The sequence below is a fragment of the Carettochelys insculpta genome, chromosome 13, assembly GCF_033958435.1.
Source record: "Carettochelys insculpta isolate YL-2023 chromosome 13, ASM3395843v1, whole genome shotgun sequence".
Lineage (NCBI taxonomy): Eukaryota > Metazoa > Chordata > Testudines > Carettochelyidae > Carettochelys > Carettochelys insculpta.
Window position 1 is genome coordinate 1,399,578 of NC_134149.1, and position 22,920 is coordinate 1,422,497.

Genomic DNA, 22,920 nt, shown 5'->3' on the forward strand with positions numbered 1-22,920 from the left:
GGCAAATAGATTTTTATAAAAAAGGGGATGGTGCTTGGTCCTGCCAAAAGGGCAGGGGACTGGACTCAAATGACCTCCCAAGGTGGTTTCCAGCTCAATGAGATGTGTATCTCCATATATTTTTATTTTATCTAGTCTAGGTTTCATGGCCAGCCCTCAAGTTCCAGACACTTACACATTTACAAATCATACCCTGGTGTTCTTTTCTCCCCTTTAGCTGTGAGACATCCCACGCCCCCCAGGGAATGAGGAAGTAGTGACACTGGCTATGCTGTCACACACAGGAAATATGCTGAGGCCACAGAAACACCTTTGGCTAATCACTTTCAGTTTCAAGTGTCGTCAGAGTTGCCACCAGCGTGGTGCTCTGCTCTCTCCAATACTGGTATCACTTGGCTGCGTGCATGTGTTCCCTCTGTGCGTTGCCCCAGCTCTGCAGATAGCTGACACAGCAGATTCGAAGAGAACCCCCAATGACCAGAGTCTAGTAAGGTGCGAAGGCACGTCGGCCAGGTTTATTGCCGTATTGGATACAATAGTAGTTCCCTGTAGATTTCTTAGTCTAAGTCAGGGCATACTACATATATGCACCCACGATCAATGGACTCATAGAATCATAGAACACTAGGACCGGAAGGGGCCTCGAGAGGCCATCGAGTCCAGTCCCCTGCCCCGACGGCAGGACCGACCACTATCTACACCATTCCTGATAGACATCTATCTAATCTGTTCTTAAATATCTCCAGCGAGGGAGATTCCACAACCTCCCTTGGCAACTTATTCCAGTACTTGACCACCCTGACAGTTAGGAACTTTTTCCTAATGTCCAACCTAAACTTCCCTTGCTGCAGTTTAAGTCCATTGCCTCTTGTTCTCTCCTCAGAGGCCAAGAAGAACAAGTTTTCTCCCTCCTCCTTATGACTCCCTTTAAGATATCTGAAAACCGCTATCATGTCCCCCCTCAATCTTCTTTTTTCCAAGCTAAACAAGCCCAATTCTTTTAGCCTTTCTTCATAAGTCATGTTCTCCAGACCTTTTATCATTCTAGTTGCTCTTCTCTGGACCTTCTCTAATTTCTCCACATCTTTCTTGAATTGGGGTGCCCAGAACTGGACACAATATTCCAGCTGAGGTCTAACCAGCGCAGAATAGAGCGGTAGAATGATTTCTCGTGTCTTGTTCACAACACACCTGCTAATGCATCCCAGAATCATGTTTGCTTTTTTTGCAACAGCATCACACTGTTGACTCATATTTAACTTGTGATCTACTAGAACCCCTAGGTCCCTTTCTGCTGTACTCCTTCCTAGACAGTCTTTTCCCATTCTGTATGCGTGAAACAGATTATTCCTTCCTAAGTGCAGCACCTTACATTTATCTTTATTAAACTTCATCCTGTTTACTTCAGACCATTTCTCTAATTTATCTAGATCATTCTGAATTATGACCCTATCCTCCAAGGTAGTTGCAACCCCTCCCAGCTTGGTATCATCTGCAAACTTAATAAGCGTACTTTCTATGCCAATATCCAAATCATTAATGAAGATATTGAACAGAACTGGTCCCAAAACAGACCCCTGCGGAACCCCACTTGTTATGCTTTTCCAGCTGGATTGAGCACCATTAACAACTACTCTCTGGGTGCGATTAGCCAGCCAGTTATGCACCCACCTTATTGCAGCGCGATTTAAGTTGGACTTGCCTAGTTTGTTGATAAGAATATTATGCGAGACCGTATCAAATGCTTTACTAAAGTCTAGGTATACCACATCCACTGCTTCTCCCTTATCTACGAGTCTCATTATCGTGTCAAAAAAAGCTATCAGGTTGGTTTGACATGATTTGTTTTTTACAAAACCATGCTGGCTGTTCCCTATCACTTTACTACCTTCCAAGTGCTTGCAGATGACTTCCTTAACTACCTGCTCCATTATCTTTCCTGGCACAGAAGTTAAGCTGACTTGCCTGTAATTTCCTGGGTTGTTCTTATTCCCCTTTTTGTAGATGGGCACTACATTTGCCCTCTTCCAGTCTTCTGGAATCTCTCCTGTCTCCCACGACTTTCCAAAAATGAGAGCTAACGGCTCAGCTACCTCTTCTATCAGCTCCTTGAGGATTCTAGGATGCATTTCGTCAGGCCCTGGTGACTTGCAGACATCTAATTTTTCCAAATGGTTTTTAACTTGTTCTTTTTTTATTTCAAAAACTAACTCTACCCCTTTTCCACCAGCATTCACTATGTCAGGCATTCCTTCAGATTTCTCTGTGAAGACCGAAACAAAGACTCAGCTCAGTCAGTGGCGGGACTTTCCACTGCCCCCTCGGCCGGACCCAGACCACATCCCAGGATTACATTCTTATACACAGGTACAAACAACTTACACATCACTCCTGACGTATTGAGGTACAACCCTTCTACGTCATCAGGTGCCGCCTCTCACCTTGTACATGATGGTTTGAACAAAACTCTATCCATCATATTACCCTTCTGCCCCTGTCATTGGGATGGGTCGGCCTGTTCTTCCTTATCTGTGGAACGTTCCAGGGTCAGGTGTTCTGGTACCATGTTCCTATTTCAATATGCTAGGTAGATATGTTTATGCAACATCAACCCTCTTTTTGCCAACTTCTGTGAGCAATGCATCCCTTTAGCTCACAGCTGCACTTTGCTTTCTGTTAGCAAAGTTTTGACCATTACTTTGGTTCAGGCCTAAGGCCTCATACTAGGCCTGTACTTACTACACCAAGAACATAAGTAACAGAGTGGGAACCGTGCTAGTCTATACACTATCAAAACAAAAAGCAGTCAAGTAGCACTTTAAAGACTAGTAAAATAGTTTATTAGGTGAGATTTCATGGGACAGACCCACTTCTTCAGACCACAGCCAGACCAGAACAGACTCAATATTTAAGGCAGAGAGAACCAAGAACATTAGGTGAGCCTCCTACCAGTGAAAGGTACAAATGTCTCAGTGTGATTTTAAAACAGACTGTCCCTTGAATTGGGGATCCACAGATAGCAAAGCAGCAGATGGGCTGTCTGTCTCATGCAGCTGTCTCTTAAAAACTGTTTGTGTGTATAAAAGGAATCTACCCTCTCCCTTCCCTGAGTACTACCTTGGTGAGAGACCTGTCGCCCCTGGGGTTCTAAGCTGGCTACAAAAGCATGAGCAGACTGGAGGGTTCTGCTCAGCAGAGCAATGCCTGATCCTCATGTGCTCCCCAGCTGGTATCTGCTGACCCAATGACCAAGTGGGGTGGGCCCTCTGAACCAGCAAGCCACAAAGGGAGCCACGGTCTAGCCTCTTTCACACCTTATTCTCACAAAACAAAAAAGCAGTCACATAGCACTTTAAAGACTAACAAAATAATTTATTAGGTGACGAGCTTTCATGGGACAGACCCACTTCTTTGGATCATAGCCATACCAGAACAGACTCAATATATAAAACATAGGGGTCCAAAAATTGCTATCAAGGTTGACAAATCAGAAGAGCAGAGGGGCAGCAGGAGGGGTGGGTGGGGTGGGGAAGTTAAGAGTTAGATAAAAAAAGTATGTAAAAAAGAGTCCTTATAATGAGCCAGGTAATTGCTGACCCAGTTCAAACCACATGTTAATTTGTCAAATTTGAATTTGGGGGTGGAGGGATAGCTCAGTGGTTTGAGCATTGACCTGCTAAACCCAGGGGTGTGAGCTCAGTCCTTGAGGAGGCCATTAGGGATTGGGGCAAACAGATGTCAGGGATGGTGCCTGGTCCTGCCAAGAAGGCAGGGGACTGGACTAGATGGCCTCCCAAGGTCCCTTCCAGCTCCAGGAAATATGTGTGAACATAAATGACAGTTTTGAGCATTCCCTCTGTAAATGGTTATTAAAGTTCCTTTTCAGTAAAACACGGACTCTCAGGTCATTAACAGAATGGCCCAGTCCATTAAGTGCTGGTTGACAGGTTTGTGTGTTTGGAGTGTTTTATTGTCTCTTTTGTGTCCATTCATTCATTTGCTCTGCTCCTACTGACACAGACCAAAAACACAAGATCTCTACCAAACATTCATAAACCTAAGTTACCCACTGGGAGAAGTAAAAAAAACAAAGTCAACAGGAACAGACAAATGCCCAGAAACCAAGTACTCCAAGATAGGTCCAAAAAAGCCAAGAACAGAACACCACTGGTCATTACCTACAGCCCCCAATTCAAACCACTGCAGTGCATCATTAAAGACCCACAAACTACCCTAAATCAGGATGCCACATTCCAAAAGGCCCTAGGTGACAGGCCTTGTCTCTCCTATAGACAACCTCCCAACCTTATGAGCATTCTCACTAGCAACCACAGGTTATACCACAATAATACCAATCTTGGAACTTTTCCTTGCAACAAGCCCCGTTGCCAACTTTGTCCACATATCTATTCTGGAGATACCATCACTGGACCTAACCATGTTAATCACAGAATCACGGGCACATTCTCCTGTTCCTCAGCTAACATCACATATGAAATCATGTGCCAACAATGCCCACACCCCACGTATATAGGGCAGATTGCAGACATTCTTCAACAAAGAATGCATGGACACAAAACAGACATCAAAAAACTCCAAACACACAAACCTGTCAGCCAGCACTTGAATGGAGTGGGCCATTCTGTTAATGACCTGAAAGTCTGTGTTTCACTGAAAAGGAACTTTAACAACCGTTTACAGAGGGAATGCTCAGAACTGTCATTTATATTCAAATTCGACACATTAAGACATGGTTTGAACTGGGTCAGCAATTATCTGGCCCATTATAAGGACTTTTTTTATATACTTTGTTTTATCTAACTCTTAACTTCCCCACCCCACACACCCCTCCTGTCGCCCCCCTGCTCTTCTGATTTGCCAACCTTGATAACATGTTTTGGACCCCTGTGCTTAATATATCGAGTCTGTTCTGGTATGGCTATGATCTGAAGAAGTGAGTCTGTCCCATGAAAGCTCATCACCTAATAAATTATTTTGTTAGTCTTTAAAATGCTACATGCCTGCTTTTTTGTTTTGATAGAATACAGACTAACATGGCTAACTCTCTGACACCCTATTTTCAGCTTCTCTGGGTCCTGTTTTATCTGCAGAATCTTTATTCCTTATCAGCACCACAAGGTCTCAGCAGAAAGGACTCAAGAAAAAACTTGAGGAACTAGCAACTGAGACACGAATGTCTCTCAATAACCAAGATCCAACCTTGTCCAAAGGCCATTCCACACAGTTCAGCGTAGACCTGGTATCTCAGTACCTCACTCAGTGCCTTCAGAAACCAGCCCAGGTGTGCAACCTTGAGCGGAAGCCTTCTGCTGTGTTTGTACAGAAGGTCTTAGGGATCTTCCTCTGCAACACCCTCTGCACTGCCCACAACAAGAAGGAAGTCAAAGGGAACAGCATTCCTGGTCTGCACCCAGCCACCTGTGTGATATTCAGCCTTGCTCTGGCCAGCTTTATGCAGTGGTGTTGCAGTGTCAGGGAAGTCCTTTGGGGCATCTGAGAGTCTGCACAGAGCTGGTCATGATCAATCCCAACATTCCAGGAGGAAAAAGACAAGATTCCCATTTACTGCCCCCCTTTGCATACACTACAACAGCCATAGCAGCACAACTAAGCTGGGGAGTGCGAGAGGCCAGTCAGCTAATTGGACATTTCTAGAACTTCTGGACTACACCAGAGGGGATAAAGCACTTCAGCATCCCCAGCGAAACATGGATGGCAAAAGCACTTGTGGAGACACCATCTATACGAGCAAAGTTAGAAACCTGGGGGTCGCTGTTGGGGGTGCTGCTTTCATTCACCACATTGAGCACACATGCAATGAACAGAAACCACCCACACTAAAACTACAGGAGAAAATTAAAGCGTGGGACTTGGGGAGCTTCACAGACAATCCCAGTAGAGCTGCAGCTTACTAGCTGTGTCCAGTTATAAGCATCCCAGATAAGCCAGCCCCAGTCTGTCTCACAGCAGACCATTCCTAATTTGTTAGGCAACAACTGGCAACCAACAGCCGAAAAACACCTCCGCTTTTGTTCAGCAGTAAACTCAAGCCAACACGTCACATATAGCCCCTGCTGCCCCCAGTCCAGCACTTGGGGTGAGGGAGCCACATGTAGAACACGGCAAAGTCCTTTTAAATAAGGCCACGTAGCCCACAGAGGTATTTTTGAAGCCGCGGTTTTAAGAGCGCATGTGTGGCAGCACTGCCTGCTTGGGAGCAGAGTGATTAGGAATACAAAGAAATAGGAAAGCTCAGGAGAACTGGTCAGGCAGGTTCCAGAATAAACATAGGCCCTTTATACATTCCTGCAGTCTCCTGAGCCGTGAACTTGCTGCATGCACAGTGAGCGTGTATGCTACAAGGTCTCAGCCTTGAAAACACACACGGAGCTAGGGCGTTGGCAGGGCATATTACTACAGGGTGAATCCAGTGGCTCACAAGGGAGTTATCTAAGGAGACGTGAAGCCACCCTTTGCTCAGCAGGACTAACGTGGCCAAAGAACAAAAGAAGAGAGAATTATTCAACTGTCTCGCTCCCTGGAGACTAGCTGAGGGAGAACAGTGATGCTACAACAGCCAAGATCATTGAACCCTGACTACGCAACGGAAGCAGTTCAGAGAAAAGCTTTGCTGCATTTCTGCATGTTGTTCTCTAAATCAGGGCTGTAAAAAGTGGGGAGCAAGCCCCCTGGTAGGGCATGAAATTTCATAAGGGGGATGCAGCACGCTCAGCTGCTGGGTCTCAGGCTCATCCATCCCATTAAAATGTTGAAATATTACTGGTTTTGTGTATGTTCACTCACACTGATACACCCACAAAATAAATTTAAATAAATAAAATTTGTTTTATGTAAAGTGCTGCATGACTGCTTTTCTGTTTTGACCCACTAAGAGTTTTTACAGTCTACAGACTTATTTTCTTACATGCCAAAAGGGTTTTTACATGAACATCACCCCACTTTCTGTCAGTTTGGATGACATTGGATGGGTTGGTGGGGTGGAGCCTGTTAACTGCAGGGACAAAGAGTGGGGCCCAACATAAAAAGTTTGCTCATCTCTGTTTTAAAGGTACAGCTACACAGCAGTTAGACACCAGGTGCTAGCCAGGGACAGCTAAGGCAAGCTAGAGGGGAGAGAGGGCCCTCAAGCCAATAGCCCCATGCAGACATTTGGGGCTGGCAGCTCTGGGACCGCCCTCCTCACAGCGTCCTAGAACCCAGGCTCCATCTGAAACCCCAAAAGTCCACACTGCAATTAAATGGAACCTTAGTCGGAGCGTAGGTCAGGTGGCGCAGGCCAGCCAGGGGTTTATACTAGTAGTGTAGCCACACCCAGATTGCATCCATGTTAGCTCACCCTGTGCATGGTCAACAGGGTGCTCTTGGGGGGAGCCAGACAGCATTCAGAACTGCTGTTATGGCCAGAAGAGAGGCTGTGTGCAAGCTGCTCCTTCTTCCTTAACAGCTCTACTCCGCTTGCGTGTCAGGCAACAGCACTATGCCCTGCAGAGGCAGTGCAGCTTTGGGAAAAGGAACCTGGACTTCAGGCTGGCTCAAGGATCAACCCAACTGTTCAATCTACCTCGCTAGGGTACTCCCAAGGCACTGGTCACCTTGCTACTTCAATGGGTAATCAGGCCGAGCTGCAAGATGCACCTAGGCAGAGCCAAGAAAGGCTCTAAAGGTACTAAAGAGAATACCTGCTTAGTGGTGTCCATGGCCACTTGTCCTCTGTGACTGACGCAGGTTTCACTTTGGGGAGGGTCTGAGGCTGTGAATCCTGCCTGGGATTGGCAATCTGATGCAGAACATGGGGCTATACTCTAAGGCCTTGCCTAGGCTAGATGAAAGTTAGCTCCTACCATCAGCTAACAGAAACTTTCTCAAGTTTGCAGTAAGACAGGCTGTTGTTCTAACACATGCCTTGTGTGGGCAGAAGATGCCCCAACCTCTGCAAAGGAGAAACCATGGTTAGAACATAACAGCCATACTGGATTAGACCAAAGTGTCATGTCTGCCGACAGCAGCCAATGCCAGGTGCCCCAGTGGAGTGACCAGAACAGGTAGTCATTGAGCGATCCTTCTCCTGTTATCCATTTCCAGACTCTGACAAACAGAGGCCAGTGACACCATCCTACCCATCCCGGCTAATAGCCACTGATGAAGCTAACGGCCATGAACGCATCTAGTTTCTTTTGAACCCCATTAAAGTCCTGGTCTTCACAACATCCTTTAGCCAGGAATTCAATGGTCTTACTATGCGTTGCATGAAGAAAAACTTTCTTCTGTTAGTCTTAATCCTGCTGCCCTTTAATTTCATTTGGTGACCACCTATTTCTTATGTTACGGGAACAACAGCCTTTCCTTATTCACTTTTCTCACACTAGTCAGGATTTTATAGACCTCTAACACATCCCCCCCTTAGACTTCTCTTTTCTCAGCTGAAAAGTCCCAGTGTTTAATCTTTCCTCATATGGCACCTGTTCCAATCCCCTCACTATTTTTGTTGCCCTTTTCTGAACTTCTTCCAATGCCAAGACCTCTGGTTCTAGGAATCTGTGATACCAAGCTGCACTGCCCCCCTCGTGGAGTGACTTTGGAGGGGCTGAGGGAGAGAAGGGGAGACAAGGAAACAGACCCCACTCAGGAAACAACCTGCCTTATGTCTGGGATTAAAGCAAAAAGTCCACTCATGGAGAGCATCCCCAACAGGACTCCACAAATGGGCCCAACGCCTCTGGCTGAACATGGATCCCCAGCAGGATTCAGCTGCAGCCCCAGACCACATGCACAGCATGGCAGAAAGCTGCACACCACCATTTCCAAAGCAGGTGAGGGATTTTGGGTGTCCTATAGGAGACTCTGCGACAGCAGGCAGAGGAGGTGCTCAGTGGGCACGGCTACGCACCGTCACTAAGGGAGCCAACCTGCCCTCCCACTGGCTGAGCACCCCAGAGAGCAAGGAAGGGTCACATCATCCTTTCTTCACAATCACCTCTCAGGGGCTCCAAAGAGAAGTCTTGTCTTCAGAATGCAGAGTGCTTCCCTGCTCTGAGTGACAGCAATTGTCTGGGGTCTCCAATGCCTGCCCTAGGGGAAGCCCAGATGCCTAGAGGAAGGTTACTCTTTTCAGCTGAATTGCAACTGCCAGACTGGAGCAGACCTACAGGCATCCAGCTCCAGACCTGCTCCTGACAGCAGCCATTACCAGATAACCCTGTGGCACCTGGGCTTTGGAGTGAGAACAGAACTAGAGCATTCCACGGAGCAAGAGGGCCAAGGCAGGGACAGGACAGCTGGCTGTCCCTGGCCTCACTCTCTGTTATATGAGTAAGAGGGAGTTTTAAAACCATCTCGCAGCCCACATAAAGCCTTATCTAGTATCCTTGGGTTAGTTCAGAGGTACTTTGCCTCTTGGGGAATCCCAGGGCTGTCAGAGGGGTGTGGTATGCATTACAGTAGTCTATTCATAATGACCTGCCTCTCACAGGGGAGGGGAAAAGGAACCTCCACTGTCCCTTAAGAAATGTGACTGCCATATTTTAACAAAGCAAAAGGCGAGGGTGACATGATTGCACCGTGTCAGTACTTACACAGGGGACAAACAGTTAAGTATGAGAGGGTAGCCGAGTTAGTCTGTATCTTCAAAAACAAGTCCTGTGGCACCTTATGGACGAACAGATATTTTGGAGCATAAGCTTTTGTGGGCAAAGACCCTCTTCATCAGAGGCATGAGTGGAACCCCCTACTCACGCATCTGATGAAGCAGGTCTTTGCCCATGCAAGCTTATACTCCAAAATATCTGTTCAGTCTATAAGGTGCCACAGGACTTGTTGTTTTTAAACAGTTAACAGTGGGATCTTCAATCTAGCAGAAGAGGGTCCAATGGGATCCAGTGGCCGGGAGCTGAAATCAGACAAACTCACACTGCTAGTTTCTGACAGGGAGAGTAATTAGCCAGTGGAACAATTTACTGAGGCTCATGCTGGATTTTCTGGCACTGGCAATTTTTACATCACGATGGGCTGGTTCTCTTCATAAGCTCAGCTCTAGGGACGATTCTGGGGCAGGCCTCTGGCCTGCTTTACATAGGAGGTCAGATTAAATGAGCACAAGGGTTCTTTCTGGTGTTGGAATGAAGGAATCTGTAAATCAGCTGGAGGGAGAAAGGCAGGCACAAGTTGTGCACAAGTTGCTCCTAGATGGGAAATGCAGGTGTACTCCTCTCCAGACAAGGATTTATTTCCTGTTTAGGAAGACAGCGTGGCAAGCACTTCCCGTACTGATGTCATGCCATGCACTGTGGGATTAGACTGACTAAGGCTGTTTGGCAGCAAACCTTGTAATTATTGCCCTGTCCACAGCATGACAGCTCAACCAGTTTCATCTAAATTGTGCTCGAAACTACCCCACCCAGAAGGGCTGGGACAAGGCTTTCTGAGACAGGTGTCTAATGGCTTTCAGAAGCATGGTTTCAAGCCTCAGGACCCATTGACAGTCTAAGAACATAAGAATGGCCATACTGGGTCAGACCAAAGGTCCATCCAGCCCAGCATCCCATCTGCCGACGGTGGCCAATGCCAGGTGCCCCAGAGAAGGAGAACAGAAGACAATGATCAAGTGATTTATCTCCTGCCCTTGTACTGAAGGCTGGGCACCATACTTTATCCCTGGCTAATAGCCATTTATGGACCTAACCTGCAAAAATTTATCAAGCTCTTTTTTAAACCCTAATAGAGTCCTGGCCTTCACAGCCTCCTCCAGCAAGGAGTTCCACAGGTTGACTGTGCGCTGTGTGAAGAAAAATTTCCTTTTATTAGTTTTGAACCTACTACCCATCAATTTCATTTGGTGTCCCCTAGTTCTTGTATTATGGGAAAAGGTAAATAATTTTTCTATATTCACTTTCTCCACACCATTCATGATTTTATATACCTCTATCATATCGGCCCTCAATCGCCTCTTTTCCAAACTGAAAAGTCCCAGTCTCTCTAGCCTCTCCCCATATGGGACCCGTTCCAAGCACCTAGAACCCGTTCCAAGCCCCTAAGTCTGTGACTGAATGTGGTGTAACTGGACAGCCAGTACTGACAGTGGTTAGGAAGGAGCCAGCTGAGGTTACAAACGTGGCTTCAAGGGTATGCTTTGCCAGTCAAGTTACTCAGGCTTGTATGAATCCCAGCAAGGAGCAACAGAGAGATCCCATGAGCAGCCCTTCTTCCTCCAGCTCCCCTTTGGCCCATGGGGTGCTGCACAACCTTCCCCCACGGTCTCACATCTGGCAGACAGGGAACAGTGCAGGCTGACAGATCAGCACTGGGATGCCCTCTTGTACAGATTCCAATAAATGCAGCTCCTCTCCTGACCCCTTCCCTGCCTGATGCCCCCAGTTCTTTAGGCGAGCAAAATAAGAGAGAGAGAATTCTCTCACAGCTACTCACCTCACTAGGGGAGCCAACCTGCCCTCCCACTGGCTGAGCACCCCAGAGAGCAAGGAAGGGTCACATCACCCACCAGCTCTGTGCCCTTGCCCCCCGCACCCAACACCCTTCTGCACCGGCACTGCTGCTCCCTGCATTTACTAACACAGCGTCAGCCCCAGGAAACACAAGCTTAACACAGCCTCAGAGCAGGATGTGAACGGAGGGTGCGACAGCCTTAGCTGGGCCTGGCTACACCAAGGGTGCATCAAACTACAGCTTATTTAGCAGCAGCCCTGCACATTTTCATTACGAGCCTGTGAGGGAAAATGCTCGTGGTCAGGCAGACAACTGTCTGAGGCAGATAACCCACTGCTGGCCAAGCACCTGGATTTACAGAAAAGGGCTGATATGCCATCCCATCCCCTCTCCTCTCGAGGTGGAACCAGCACTCCTGTCCTAGGAGTGCTACCTGCTTTGCTCTCCCTGGGTGGGAGTGCCACCAGTGGGTGAGAGGCTCACAGAGTCCCAGGCAGGATGCAGGCATGGCAGAGGTCAGGGATTAAAGCCATCAGCACTGGACCTCGTGGCTCAGTGACAGCCATAGGCCACATCTTCCCAGAGAGGCTTCCCATGTACAGAGCAGGAAGAACCCTGCAAACATGTCGCTCTCTCATATTTCTTCGTGGGGAAGAGAGGTTCATTTGAGCAGCCACGCTCCCTCCTCCCTGGGTTAAGGAGGGTGCTGCAGCTCATGGCCTGCAGTACCATCAGTGGGCTCTCATGGAACTGCATTTGTCATTTGTTTCTGCTCAGACTTGGCCAAAAGGAAGCCCCTTGCCCAGGGCCTACATGTGCCCTGGCAGGAGACTGCCTCTCTGGGCTATAAAGAACCTCACCATGAGGAAGACAAAAAACTTCCACAGGGTACTGCAAGCAAAGGGCAGGCATGGCCTGGCATGGGAACTCAGAGGTGGGGCTCAAGCTGGAAGGGCCTCTGCCTGGCAGGCGTTCATCACTGTAGAGGCTCCCCATAGTAGGTGACCCCAAAGGGTGGACACAGCCCCCCAACTCTTCACTGAAACACGGGAGGGGCATTTCACCAGGAAGAACAGCCTCAGACTGCAGTTTCCCAAGGGAAGGCTCGGGGTGAAACTTGGCCCAATGGAGTCAATGGGAGTTTTGCACTGTGCCAGGATTTCACCCTTAGCATCTGAACTAGGCCACCCCAACCTGAGAGCTCAGCAGCTCTGGAGGGGGTGAGGGATGGTCACTTCCCTGCAGACTCCTGCGTTTAAGCTTGGCAAAGGGGAAGAGATGCGTCTTACCGGACATAGAGAGACCTCTTCTCGCTTGTCCGGAGCGAGCCAGACCCAGAGCTCATGCTGCTGTTCATCATTTGTTCTCTCAAGTCGTGAATCTTGGATTCAAAGCGGCTGTACTCTGCAGAGAGACACAGATGGTCAGTGAAGGAGGGAGCTAGCCTGCCAAACCCCCCTCAAAGCATCCCAGTCCCAAAGAGCAGGGAGAGCCAGACAGCCTGGTCCTGGGGTAAATAAGCTGCACAGAAAGGAGGCAGCTGTGGCCTAGCTGGGGGGACACAACTCCTCTCTCACTCAGACACAGGACAGGAAAGGATGACATTGCAACAGCAAACCAGACTCATCTCTCTGCTTGGAGGTATGAATGTGAGCTGCCGGCACCAGACACACAGAGCAGACTGCATCCTCAGCCCACGTTCTACTCTAATGGCAAAACAACTAGCTCTCTGTGAGTGGGAGGGAGTCCCAGTGCTTGCCATCCTTGAGCACAGATCACAGCTCGAGTGACGGAAGAGATACCTTCCCTGTTGTGCTACACCTTCGCGGATCCAATAGCTGAGCAGTGGATCATCTGCTGCTGCCCTGCTCAGAGAACTGCCAGCAGACGTGCGGACTGCCACTCCCAAAACTGATCACCTTCCCAGCACGGTGACTGACCCATCTGAAGACAGGTGTGCAGAACAAAGCACTTCCTAAGCGCAGGACCCGGTGCGGCAGAGAATGACTCTTTTGGACTTAGGCATACTAGTGCTGGGCCAGCCTGCTGGTGGCAGGAGCAGTTGCACCCTGTAGGGATGGGGCAAAAACCCTACGTGAGAGGATCCTATTGCTGCTCCCAAGTGACTTGCTGTGCACCACCAGCACAGGCTCGTTAGCAAGGCATTTCCAAGGAAGAGCAACCAAACACTAATCACTTATCCCACCTGGAAAAGGGCCAGGATACAACAACCTAGCAAGGAGACAGCCCTGTGCAGCTGCGGTTGCACAGCACACCTGTTCACACTAGGCTCGCTCTCCATTCCAAAAGCCTCCCTAGTACAGGGAGCCACTTGGAAGCAGCTCCCACAGGGGTGTCAGTGCAGCACAGGCTGTCAGACTTGGGCAGAATCAAAGCCAAGCCTTCAGTTCTGAAAAGGCAGGAAAACGAGCACATATTCACTGAATATCCCTCCACCCCCCTCCCCACAAGGGTCATAAAATAAGCTGAATAGTAAACTCACTGGCTGGTAAGAGCCTGCTATGAGCTGCTTGCACCCTTGTTGTACCCAACACCTGACACTCCTCCTAGTTCCCTGCACGGATGCCAGGCTGACCTTCAGCTGGGTGTAAAGGTCGGGGAAGAAAGGCAGAGGGTGGAGAAAAGGGTTCCGCTCACCAGAAGCCGCTCAGAGAAAGTTCGCTCCTGTGCTGCTGCTCACTCTGCTAGAGGATTGCAGTGCAAATGCTGAGTAGACAGTGCAACAGCAACCGCCTGTCCTAGGCACCAGGGCAGAATGGCCACAGCACTCTCCTCGCTCCAATACCATCCCCAAATCTCTGATTTTGGGGGAAGAGAAAAGCTCCCCACGTGCAATAAGGACAGGAAGTCACTGATGCAGCTATAGCAAAGTAAACACAGTCACTTCCTGTGGGAGATGTCCAGTAGCTAAAGTTAAGATTTTGTCATGGCTATTTTTAGCAAATGTCATGGAACCTGGCATGGAGGATGACTGACAGTTTAACCCACCCTGGGAGTGAGGGGCAGCACTCACAGGTCCTTCAGCCTCATGGCTCACAGCAGTGGAATTCACATAGGTCATGGAATCCGTGACAAAAATTATTCTTTTACCCTCAAATTCTCATGAGGGGGACAGCCCTTCCTGGCTCTAGCATAGCAGGCCCTCCTTGGCAAACATCTGCTAAGGTCATCTGTCGCACTCTGAAAAGCCGTGCACTTACCAGTGCAGACACAGGTCCCGTCTGCCTCTTTCCAGCACCAAGGCACCATTCGCATATGTTGGGGAAAAAAATACCACCACACATTCCATCAAGAGATGGATCCTAAGCCCAGGCAAAACCTCAGCAACTCTCTCTCCAAGTTCAGCAAGTTACAGTGCTGTAAAGTGCCAGTGTGAACTGGGCTACTCTCCCGGTGCTTTTCCCACAACCACACTGCCATGCTAAGGTATTGCGGCAGCTGCAATTTAAACTTTCAAGTGTAGACAAAGCCCAAGTCTCATTCTGCGCACTCTGTACCACTACTTCAAAAAGCTTTCACGAACCGCATACCAAGTGCGCAAAACTACAAGATACTGTACATCTAAAGCAAAGTTGTAAAAAAAAAAAAAAAGATGTGTATTATGTGGCATGTGAACAACAGTATGTCACAGTGTAAGGGAAGACAACCATATCAATACAAATGCACAAAGGGAGATGCTTAGGATTATGCAGCCTTAACATTTGGCATTTCCTGACTTTCTGTGTCTGAACTGCGCAGCTCTAGCATTCCTCCAACAAGCATTTTGTATCGAACTGCCAGGATGAGGCTAAACGACATAGAAAGGGTCCAAGGCCTCTGAAGCTCTCCTGGCTTGCAGGAAAACCTAACCTGAAGCTACACTATACATACCCACGGATGTGTTGCTAAGTCATTCCAGATTGCAAACAGCCTGCTCCTCCTCTCCACAGAAAGCCTGGTCCTCTCTTGTGCCAAGAAAGGTAAAGAAAGCCAGACTTCCCCCTGTACATCATGGGCAACCATCCTCCCTATACCTTCCCACCCCTTAAATACCCTTCCACTAACCAAGCAACCCACCCCACGCTTGCAGAGATCCGCCTCCCTCAACTGTGCACGCCACAAACTCAGCAAGATCCCCATTGCAAACATACTGGGCACATACAGCAGGCAATATCCAACACTCTGAACAGTCAAATCAGGCTCAGACATCAGGCTCTCTTAGGAAAATCCAGTTTGCAAATGCTAGACATGTTGGCTGGAAAGATGTTCAAGAGATGGTCATGAGGACTTCTGAACAGTCAAGCAAGTCCACACACACAACCTTGTTCTCTGTCTCACTCTCCAGCAGGGAAACTTCCTTTACCCAACATTAAAAATCAAGCACACCAAAGTTAGCAAATGCCACTTTTACACTTGTCTATGCAGACTTAATTCTACTGCCCAGAAGAGTCTATTCTGGGCCCTAAAGGAGGCAGGAGTCCTGAGAATATAAGCCAGGATGTGACCATGTAATCAAAACCAGCATCACAACACACATGCACAAAGGGATCAAATTAAGGTTCTAGAGGCAGCCATATGTTTGGCATTCCTAAACTTTTGAGCATTTGTCTTTGCATCCTAGACAGTGCTCTTTTAGAAGCTCTTGCATGCAATTTCCTCGTGCGTTTTTTTAAGGAGTTAAACGTTACACACATCTTTAACAACCTCCTCACCACACACCATATCAGGGTTTGAACGTGGAACCTTCAGCACTGAAGCCCAGACTATCACCACTTGCCCCACAAGATTCAGTGGCAGTAGAAGAGTGCTGTTTGAGGTTGGGGTGGGGGGCAGGGTAGGGATGTAAAATCCTGTTTAATTAGTTAAACGGTTAACCAATTAACAGTGGGCTGCTCCAGCCCCCACCAGTTAACCATAACCAGTAAGCCTCATTCATTTAGGGTGAGGCTTATCCGTTAAAAGGTTAACATCCCAAGTGGTTTGGTGGGGGTGGGCAGGGAACATAAGGGAAAATGGGTTTCTGTGGGATGGTTGAGGGCAGCCTGGACTCAGTCTCTTTCTCTCCCTGTATTGGGGAGGTGCAGGAGCTCTTTCTCCATGCTGTGCCCCCAGAAAGGGAACTTGAACTGCTGGTCTTAGCTCACTCCCTCCCCACCGCAGCTTTTGGCACACCAGGGTACTATCAGCACAGCATGGACTGCTGGCAGTGGTGGCTTAAACCCAGCCTTATGCTCCTGTTCTGAAGAAGTGGGTCTAGTCCATGAAAGCTCATCACTGAATAAATCATGTTTTAGTTGTTATAGTGCTACATTTCTGCTGCTTTGTTTTGCTGGGGAACAGACTAACACGGCGAACTCTGTGTTAACGTTCCTGTTCAGGTACTCTGGCAGCCTGCTGCCACAGTTTTCTTACGGAACCCAGAACAGAGAAGGAAACTGGCCACTTTTTCAGTCCACCTCAGCAAAAGCGAAACAGAATGTCATGGGACAAAGACCAGACACTTCTCCATCCACAGGATATTCCCTTCTCCTGCTTATTTAAGGCCAGTTGCAACAAGGGAGATGTGTGAAAAGCACAGGGAAAAGATCAGGAGCCTCTCTTACGACATAAAGTTGGGTATCCCAAATGCATGGCTGCTACCAATGTCCCAGCGATATGAGTCCACACCTGCAAGTTGGACTCATACAACTACTGTGCTTATGGAAGTAATTCTTTCCCCCAGTACAGGTTTGGCCAGGAAAAGTCCCAGCATGCTTACACCAGTACATCTTATTCCCACACAGAAAGGGCAATAAGGCCACACCTACACTAAGAAGTTAGGTCAAACCAGGCACGCTGCTCAGAGTACGATAAATCCACACCCCAGGTCGACAACGGCAGCGATGCTGGTAGACAGCACAGTTTGGACAGTAATTTTTCCAGCAACCTAATTACAGCATGTGCACAGATCACTTAACCACAGCAAGAGGCCCCTCCACCGTGGCACTGCAGCATTGCTTGCGAAGACAAAGCCTCAACTATCACACACAGGCACCCTTCTAACTGGTCATCAAGACTCACCGCTCTGAGAAAGAAGGCAGGGTTATCACCTCCATTTCACATATAAGGAAATGCAGCACAGATGGAAGTTCTTGCCCAGTACTGAACAGGCAGTCTGTGGCATAAGCAGGTTTACAAGTCCAGAGTTCCTGGCTCCCTGCACTGTGCCCAGCCCCCATCCGCCTGCATCATTAGCAGCTGTCTTTATTCTAATCCGTTTCAGGGCTTATTCTGTGCATTCTCAGCTGACCTCAACAGAAGCTGAGCACTCAGGACTTTCTATCACAAAACAGCTCCATGTGAATGAACTCATTCCAAAATCAAAGTGTCTACCTGAGCAGTTACCCACAACAGCAGAGCCACACTACAAAGGTGTTACTCACTGGGTTTCATTACAAGGAGTATTAAATCAAGACACAGCCTGGAAAGGAAGGCGCCCACTGTCCCATGCCATACGCTGACAAGAGGCTAGGAGAGACATTTGCTGCAGAAGCACTGAGATGAACTACATTGCTTTAATCAAGAAGCTCATTTTTTAAATTGATTTAAGGTAAAGTTGAAGACCCACGTAAAGGAAGGCATCAAACAGCCCAGTAGCACCCTACTTTTGGTTATGGTTATGCAGACCTAAGGGGGAAGCTTCTCAGTTTTGCCTCAGCAGAGGCAGCTGTTTGGGGCCCAGCAATTGCCTTGTCACAAGAAGCTAACAAGCAACCTCAGCAACCCAGAACCCTGCTCTACAGCTGCAGCAACAGGGATACAAGTGAAACGCCAGACTGGGACCCCAAAGACCCTGCACTTGCTACTCATGCGTAGAGCATAGTAGGTTACTTGTGGGTCACACATGGCCTCCTAGCAATATCCCTATCACATGCCCGCTCTGCTCAGTTCAGCCTGGCCTTCATTTGGAGGAGCCAGACAAAAACACAGCATTCCCTCATTTCAGAGGAGCTGCACCCTGCACATCCCCACATGCACCAGTGAGTCACAGTAGTCCTGCCTCTCAGTTACCTGGAAGAGGGAGTCCAGCTCCCTGCCCTTCTGAGAGGAGCAGGGGCTCTTCAGTCCTCGTTGGCACACAACACTCTGTCTGCTGACAGATGAACCTAATTCCCACCAGAGAAAGCCAAGGGCTCAGTTTGGAACAGTAGTGGGTAATAATTTTTGACAAGAGGCCACTCCAAGAGTTTGGTAAGTGGCAAAGTGCTGCCCTTTTCTATGATATGAATGGAGGATGCAGGGTTTGGGATGGAATTGGATGCAGGAGGGAGTTATGGGTATGGGACTGGGCTGCAAGAGGGGTTTAGGTGCAGGGTGGAGGTGATGTGACCAGGGACAGGACTGGAGGAGGAGAATAGGATGTGGGTTGTAACCCAGGGCAGGAAGATGGGGAGGGTGGGTGGGGGTGCCAGGTACAGGCTCTGGCCGGGAGACACTTACCCTAAGCAGTTCCTGGCTACAGCCCAGCAGCATCCTCAGGCAGGCCTGCTGTCTGCTGTGCTGCTGCTCACTCGCCCCCCAGTTACCACACTGCTCAAAGCAGCTGGCTGCTGGTGTTTGTGTGTGTGGCTGAGTGGTGAGCTGCGGGGGGCAGGTTGTCTTTCCCACCCCCCGCGCAATCCTCACAGCTACCATGGACCAGTAATTGGCCAATGGGAGCTGCCTGGGCCATGCTTACAGACACTTGCAGCACTGAGACCCTCCCAAGGGGCACTGTGCAAAGATGCACAAGCAGGTCCCAGTAGCCAGCTGCTTTGAGCAGTGTGAAGGGTGCATCAGGCAGGGAATCTGCCTGAGGGTCCTGATGGGCTGCAGGACACTGGTGGCCTGTATCCTGCCCATAGGCCGTATTTTGCCCAGCCCTGGTTTAGAAGTAGACAAACAGATGGAAAGAGACGGGGGCAGGGAGCAAGTTTAACATTAACTAGCAGCAGGATCAGTGTGGAACAGTTCTCTGGGCAGAAGAGAGTGGGGGTGGGGGGACCTGCTCCAGCTCCCAAAACCCTCCCCTCCCTGCTGCTGCCAGCCAGGTAACCATTAGCCACACAAAAGCCACGGTGCTGAGCAGCCTCCCTGACACACTATGCAAACCCAGATACCCCACTGCACTACAGGTGACTGGAGCAGCATTTGCTTAGGAAAATGGGCAACATCTGGCTCTCCAGCTGCCTAGCAGTAGTATGCATGATGGTTCTGGAAAAAGCCCAGCTTACCCAGAGGCTCTGACCCTTCACCCCGAACCCATCAGTCACAGCTTCACCACTCCAGGGGGAGGGACAGCTCAGTGGCTTGAGCATTGGCCTGCTAAATCCAGATGGAGAGCTCAGTCCTTGAGGGGGCCATTTAGGGATACAGGGCAAATACACTAAAAAAAAAAAAATCTGTTTAGGGATGGTGATAGACTCTGCTGTGAGTGCAGGGGACTGGACTCGATGACCTTTAAAGGTCCCTTGCAGCTTTATGAGACAGGTGTATATCCACTGTTTTTACTTGCAAGGCCCTGTATTCCTAATGTGCCAGCTCCCCAATTCTCATTCACAGTGCCATTGCCTAGCTTCCCACCCCATTATAGGGGCACCCGAGAACCCAAAGCTGAGAAACCAAGGGCAGCTTGGGATTGTCACTGGTTTGGAGTGAGCAGCACATACTGAATTCAGTGAAAGTTCGTGATCCCCTTCCCCTGGCTGCCCAGCATGAGCCAAGAGGGAATGGCTGAGGTCCTGCCCAATCTCTCCTGCAGGGAGGGCTCCCACTCTGTCTAATGTGCTCTGCAAGCCATGCAATAGCAAAGTCCTCTTCTCCATGCTCAGCGCTCTCAGAGAGGGGGGCAAGTGACCCAGGTGGAAGAAAGGTCCATGCACAAAGACAACATACCAGGCAGGAGCAAAGGGAATGGGGGCAAGGGGGTGGGAAACAGAAAAGAAAGGCAAGGCCAAGAAGACTGGATGGATGGCCAGCAAGTCAAGTACTGGGTAGAGATGTTAATAACTAACCACTGATGCTGTTGCAGATGGGGGCCCAGCTGGAGTGTCCCCACCTGTTGCGCACCAGGAACTGGGGCTGCTCTGGCCCAGCTGGAGTGTTCCACACCCATGGCGGGGGACCACTCCAGCCCAGCTGCACTGGAGCAACCTCTGTAACCCTCTCCCACTGTTTAAATCGGTTAACCAGTTAAACACTAAACAGGATTTTAAATTCCTAGTCCTGGGTGGAGAAGCAGCCAGCAGGGCACAGGTTGCACTCAAGTCCATGAGCTCCGGAAATCAGCTTCACTTGATAAATTACTAGCAGATGACCTCTTGGGACATTCAGGTGAACCTCTGCTCAGTGACTAGGTAGCTGGTGAGGGAGAGTGACCTGTTCATAGCTTGGAAGATGAACGAGATGCTATCAGCATGAACTGCTACACTGCAGGCCAGACCCCAGTACGGCTGTGTGGAGCAGGACAGCTACTGCAGATCCCAGGCCATCCCATGCTCTCACATAGGCTGTTAAAGACAATACGACACACCTGACAAAATGCTAACAAGTAACGTTCCTCCCCATTTAAGTGTCACCGCTGTACACAGCGTCTCACTGGGGAGCTGGGATGGGGACACCAAGTCCTGCATTAAGAAAGGGGGAAGATTTACTGTTCCTACTTTGAGCCTTAGTAAAGAAAAAGTCCTTCCCTCTAGAGCCAGTCCTCTTGCCCAGCAGGCTTACTGACAAGAACAGATATGCCACACTGCCCCATCTCTTGAGCAGAGATATGTCCCTCAAGGCCGTAGGCAATGCTATCCTCACACCCACCCTAGAGAAATCTCTGTACACTCCAAATTCTTTCCACAGCAAGTCTGAAAGGACAAACTCCCCAGACCATGCAGCTCTAGCATTAGAAATCCACTGGGCTACTGTCTGCATCTCCACCCCCACAGTGAAAAATAATGAGCTTGTATGTTAATGGCCTTAGATACAATTCCACATGGGCTCCTGTTTATTGCCAAGTAGCACTTCTCCTACCTACAGGACTATTGTTTCTACAGCCAATACATCCAGTGAGTCAAAACAAAACAGCAAGGTGTTAACCCAACAGCCCAAAGGAAAAGCAACCCACCAGTGCCAGAGCTGTGGCTGATGTAGGACTTGCTGGTGGGTCCTAAACATGCAAGAGCAATGAAGGATTTCCTGTACCACATGGGTTGGGATGATATAGAATGGATCAATTAAGATCAGGCACTGGGATTAAGTCAGATCTTCATAGCTGTTTCCATCATTTCCTGCAGTACAGCTACAGCTTGCACAGAACACCGAGCAATAAAGCCCAGCCCATCAACCTGAGCTAGCAGTGACTGGGCCAAGACTTGCCCTCCCACTAAATATCAATTCATGAAGAACATTGCACCTCATGGACTGTGGGTCTCTGGCCCAACAGAAACGGGCCTTCCCTGATTTCAGGGTATGACACAGGGTCTGAGCTGGAGATACTGGGTTACACACACTGATCAGATTACTGCTTAGGCTTCTCCACTGACCTCCCTAAGGGTCAACAGCAGGGTACAGAACAGTGGCTGCTAATTCTTTCTAGGCCCTTTCACAGGCATTACGTAGCATCAACAAGAAGAAAGCCTCGAACTCTGCTTTCTAGCATGCCAGGAAACAGTGAAAGTGGAGAAAATGAAATCCATCACCAAGCCATGTGAGAAAAGAGGAGAGTCTTGGGAAGGTGATAACAGCTGGAAAAGTGCCCCTTGTTAGGATACAAGGAGCCCTGTACATGGGAGTTTTCCTCGGAGTCAACCAACAACCCTAAGACCAGTGGTTCCCTCTTTTTTTTTCCCCCATCCATGGGCAGAATACATTTTGTCCTGTGTACCTAGACATGTGGATGTGCACCACCACCAGATATACAGGCTGTGGGAGGCTGTGGGCTCTGTACTACTCAGCTGAGTGGCACCTGAGGCTCTCCTGGGCAGATGCCCAAGTGCTTAGCTTGCGGGGAACACTGCCTAAGATCCAGGATCCAGTGGGAAAGGAAGTAGTTGTGAAACATTCCAGAGTCACAAAACTCAAGGGGATCCAGAATGACTATCTCCAGCAGAAATGCTGCACGTGACATATGAACCTCAGTAGAGCAGCGCTGGCTACATCCACCTGCAAAGCCACAGAAGGGAGACAGCATTCTGTGGAAAGGTGGGCAAGCTGGTGAGGTACACTGCCACAGTCTGAGCCTCCACTGATCAGGGACCACTGACATGAAGCCTCACGGCAGGGGGTAAAAAAGGGAGCAGCTCCTGTTAATTGTCCGTTGCTTTCACTTGAGGAACCTGCTGCCTGTAATCTGCCTTGTACTAAAGACATAGTCAGTGATTCTTGTTTTCTGCTTTCCCACTACTTTTTCTCCCTTTGAACTTTGGGGTT

At 48.9% G+C, this 22,920-nt stretch overlaps 1 protein-coding gene across 5 annotated transcripts in view; it reads right to left on the minus strand.

Moving 5' to 3' along the window:
• The window catches only part of DLG3 (discs large MAGUK scaffold protein 3), a 181,051-nt gene that overhangs the window by 23,450 nt on the left and 134,681 nt on the right, over positions 1 to 22,920 (minus strand). For all 5 annotated transcript variants that reach the window (XM_075008117.1, XM_075008115.1, XM_075008114.1 and 2 more), the window contains one exon: positions 12,771 to 12,885. In XM_075008117.1, coding sequence (XP_074864218.1) covers positions 12,771 to 12,885 — 115 coding nt within the window. The remainder of the gene's footprint in view (positions 1 to 12,770; positions 12,886 to 22,920) is intronic.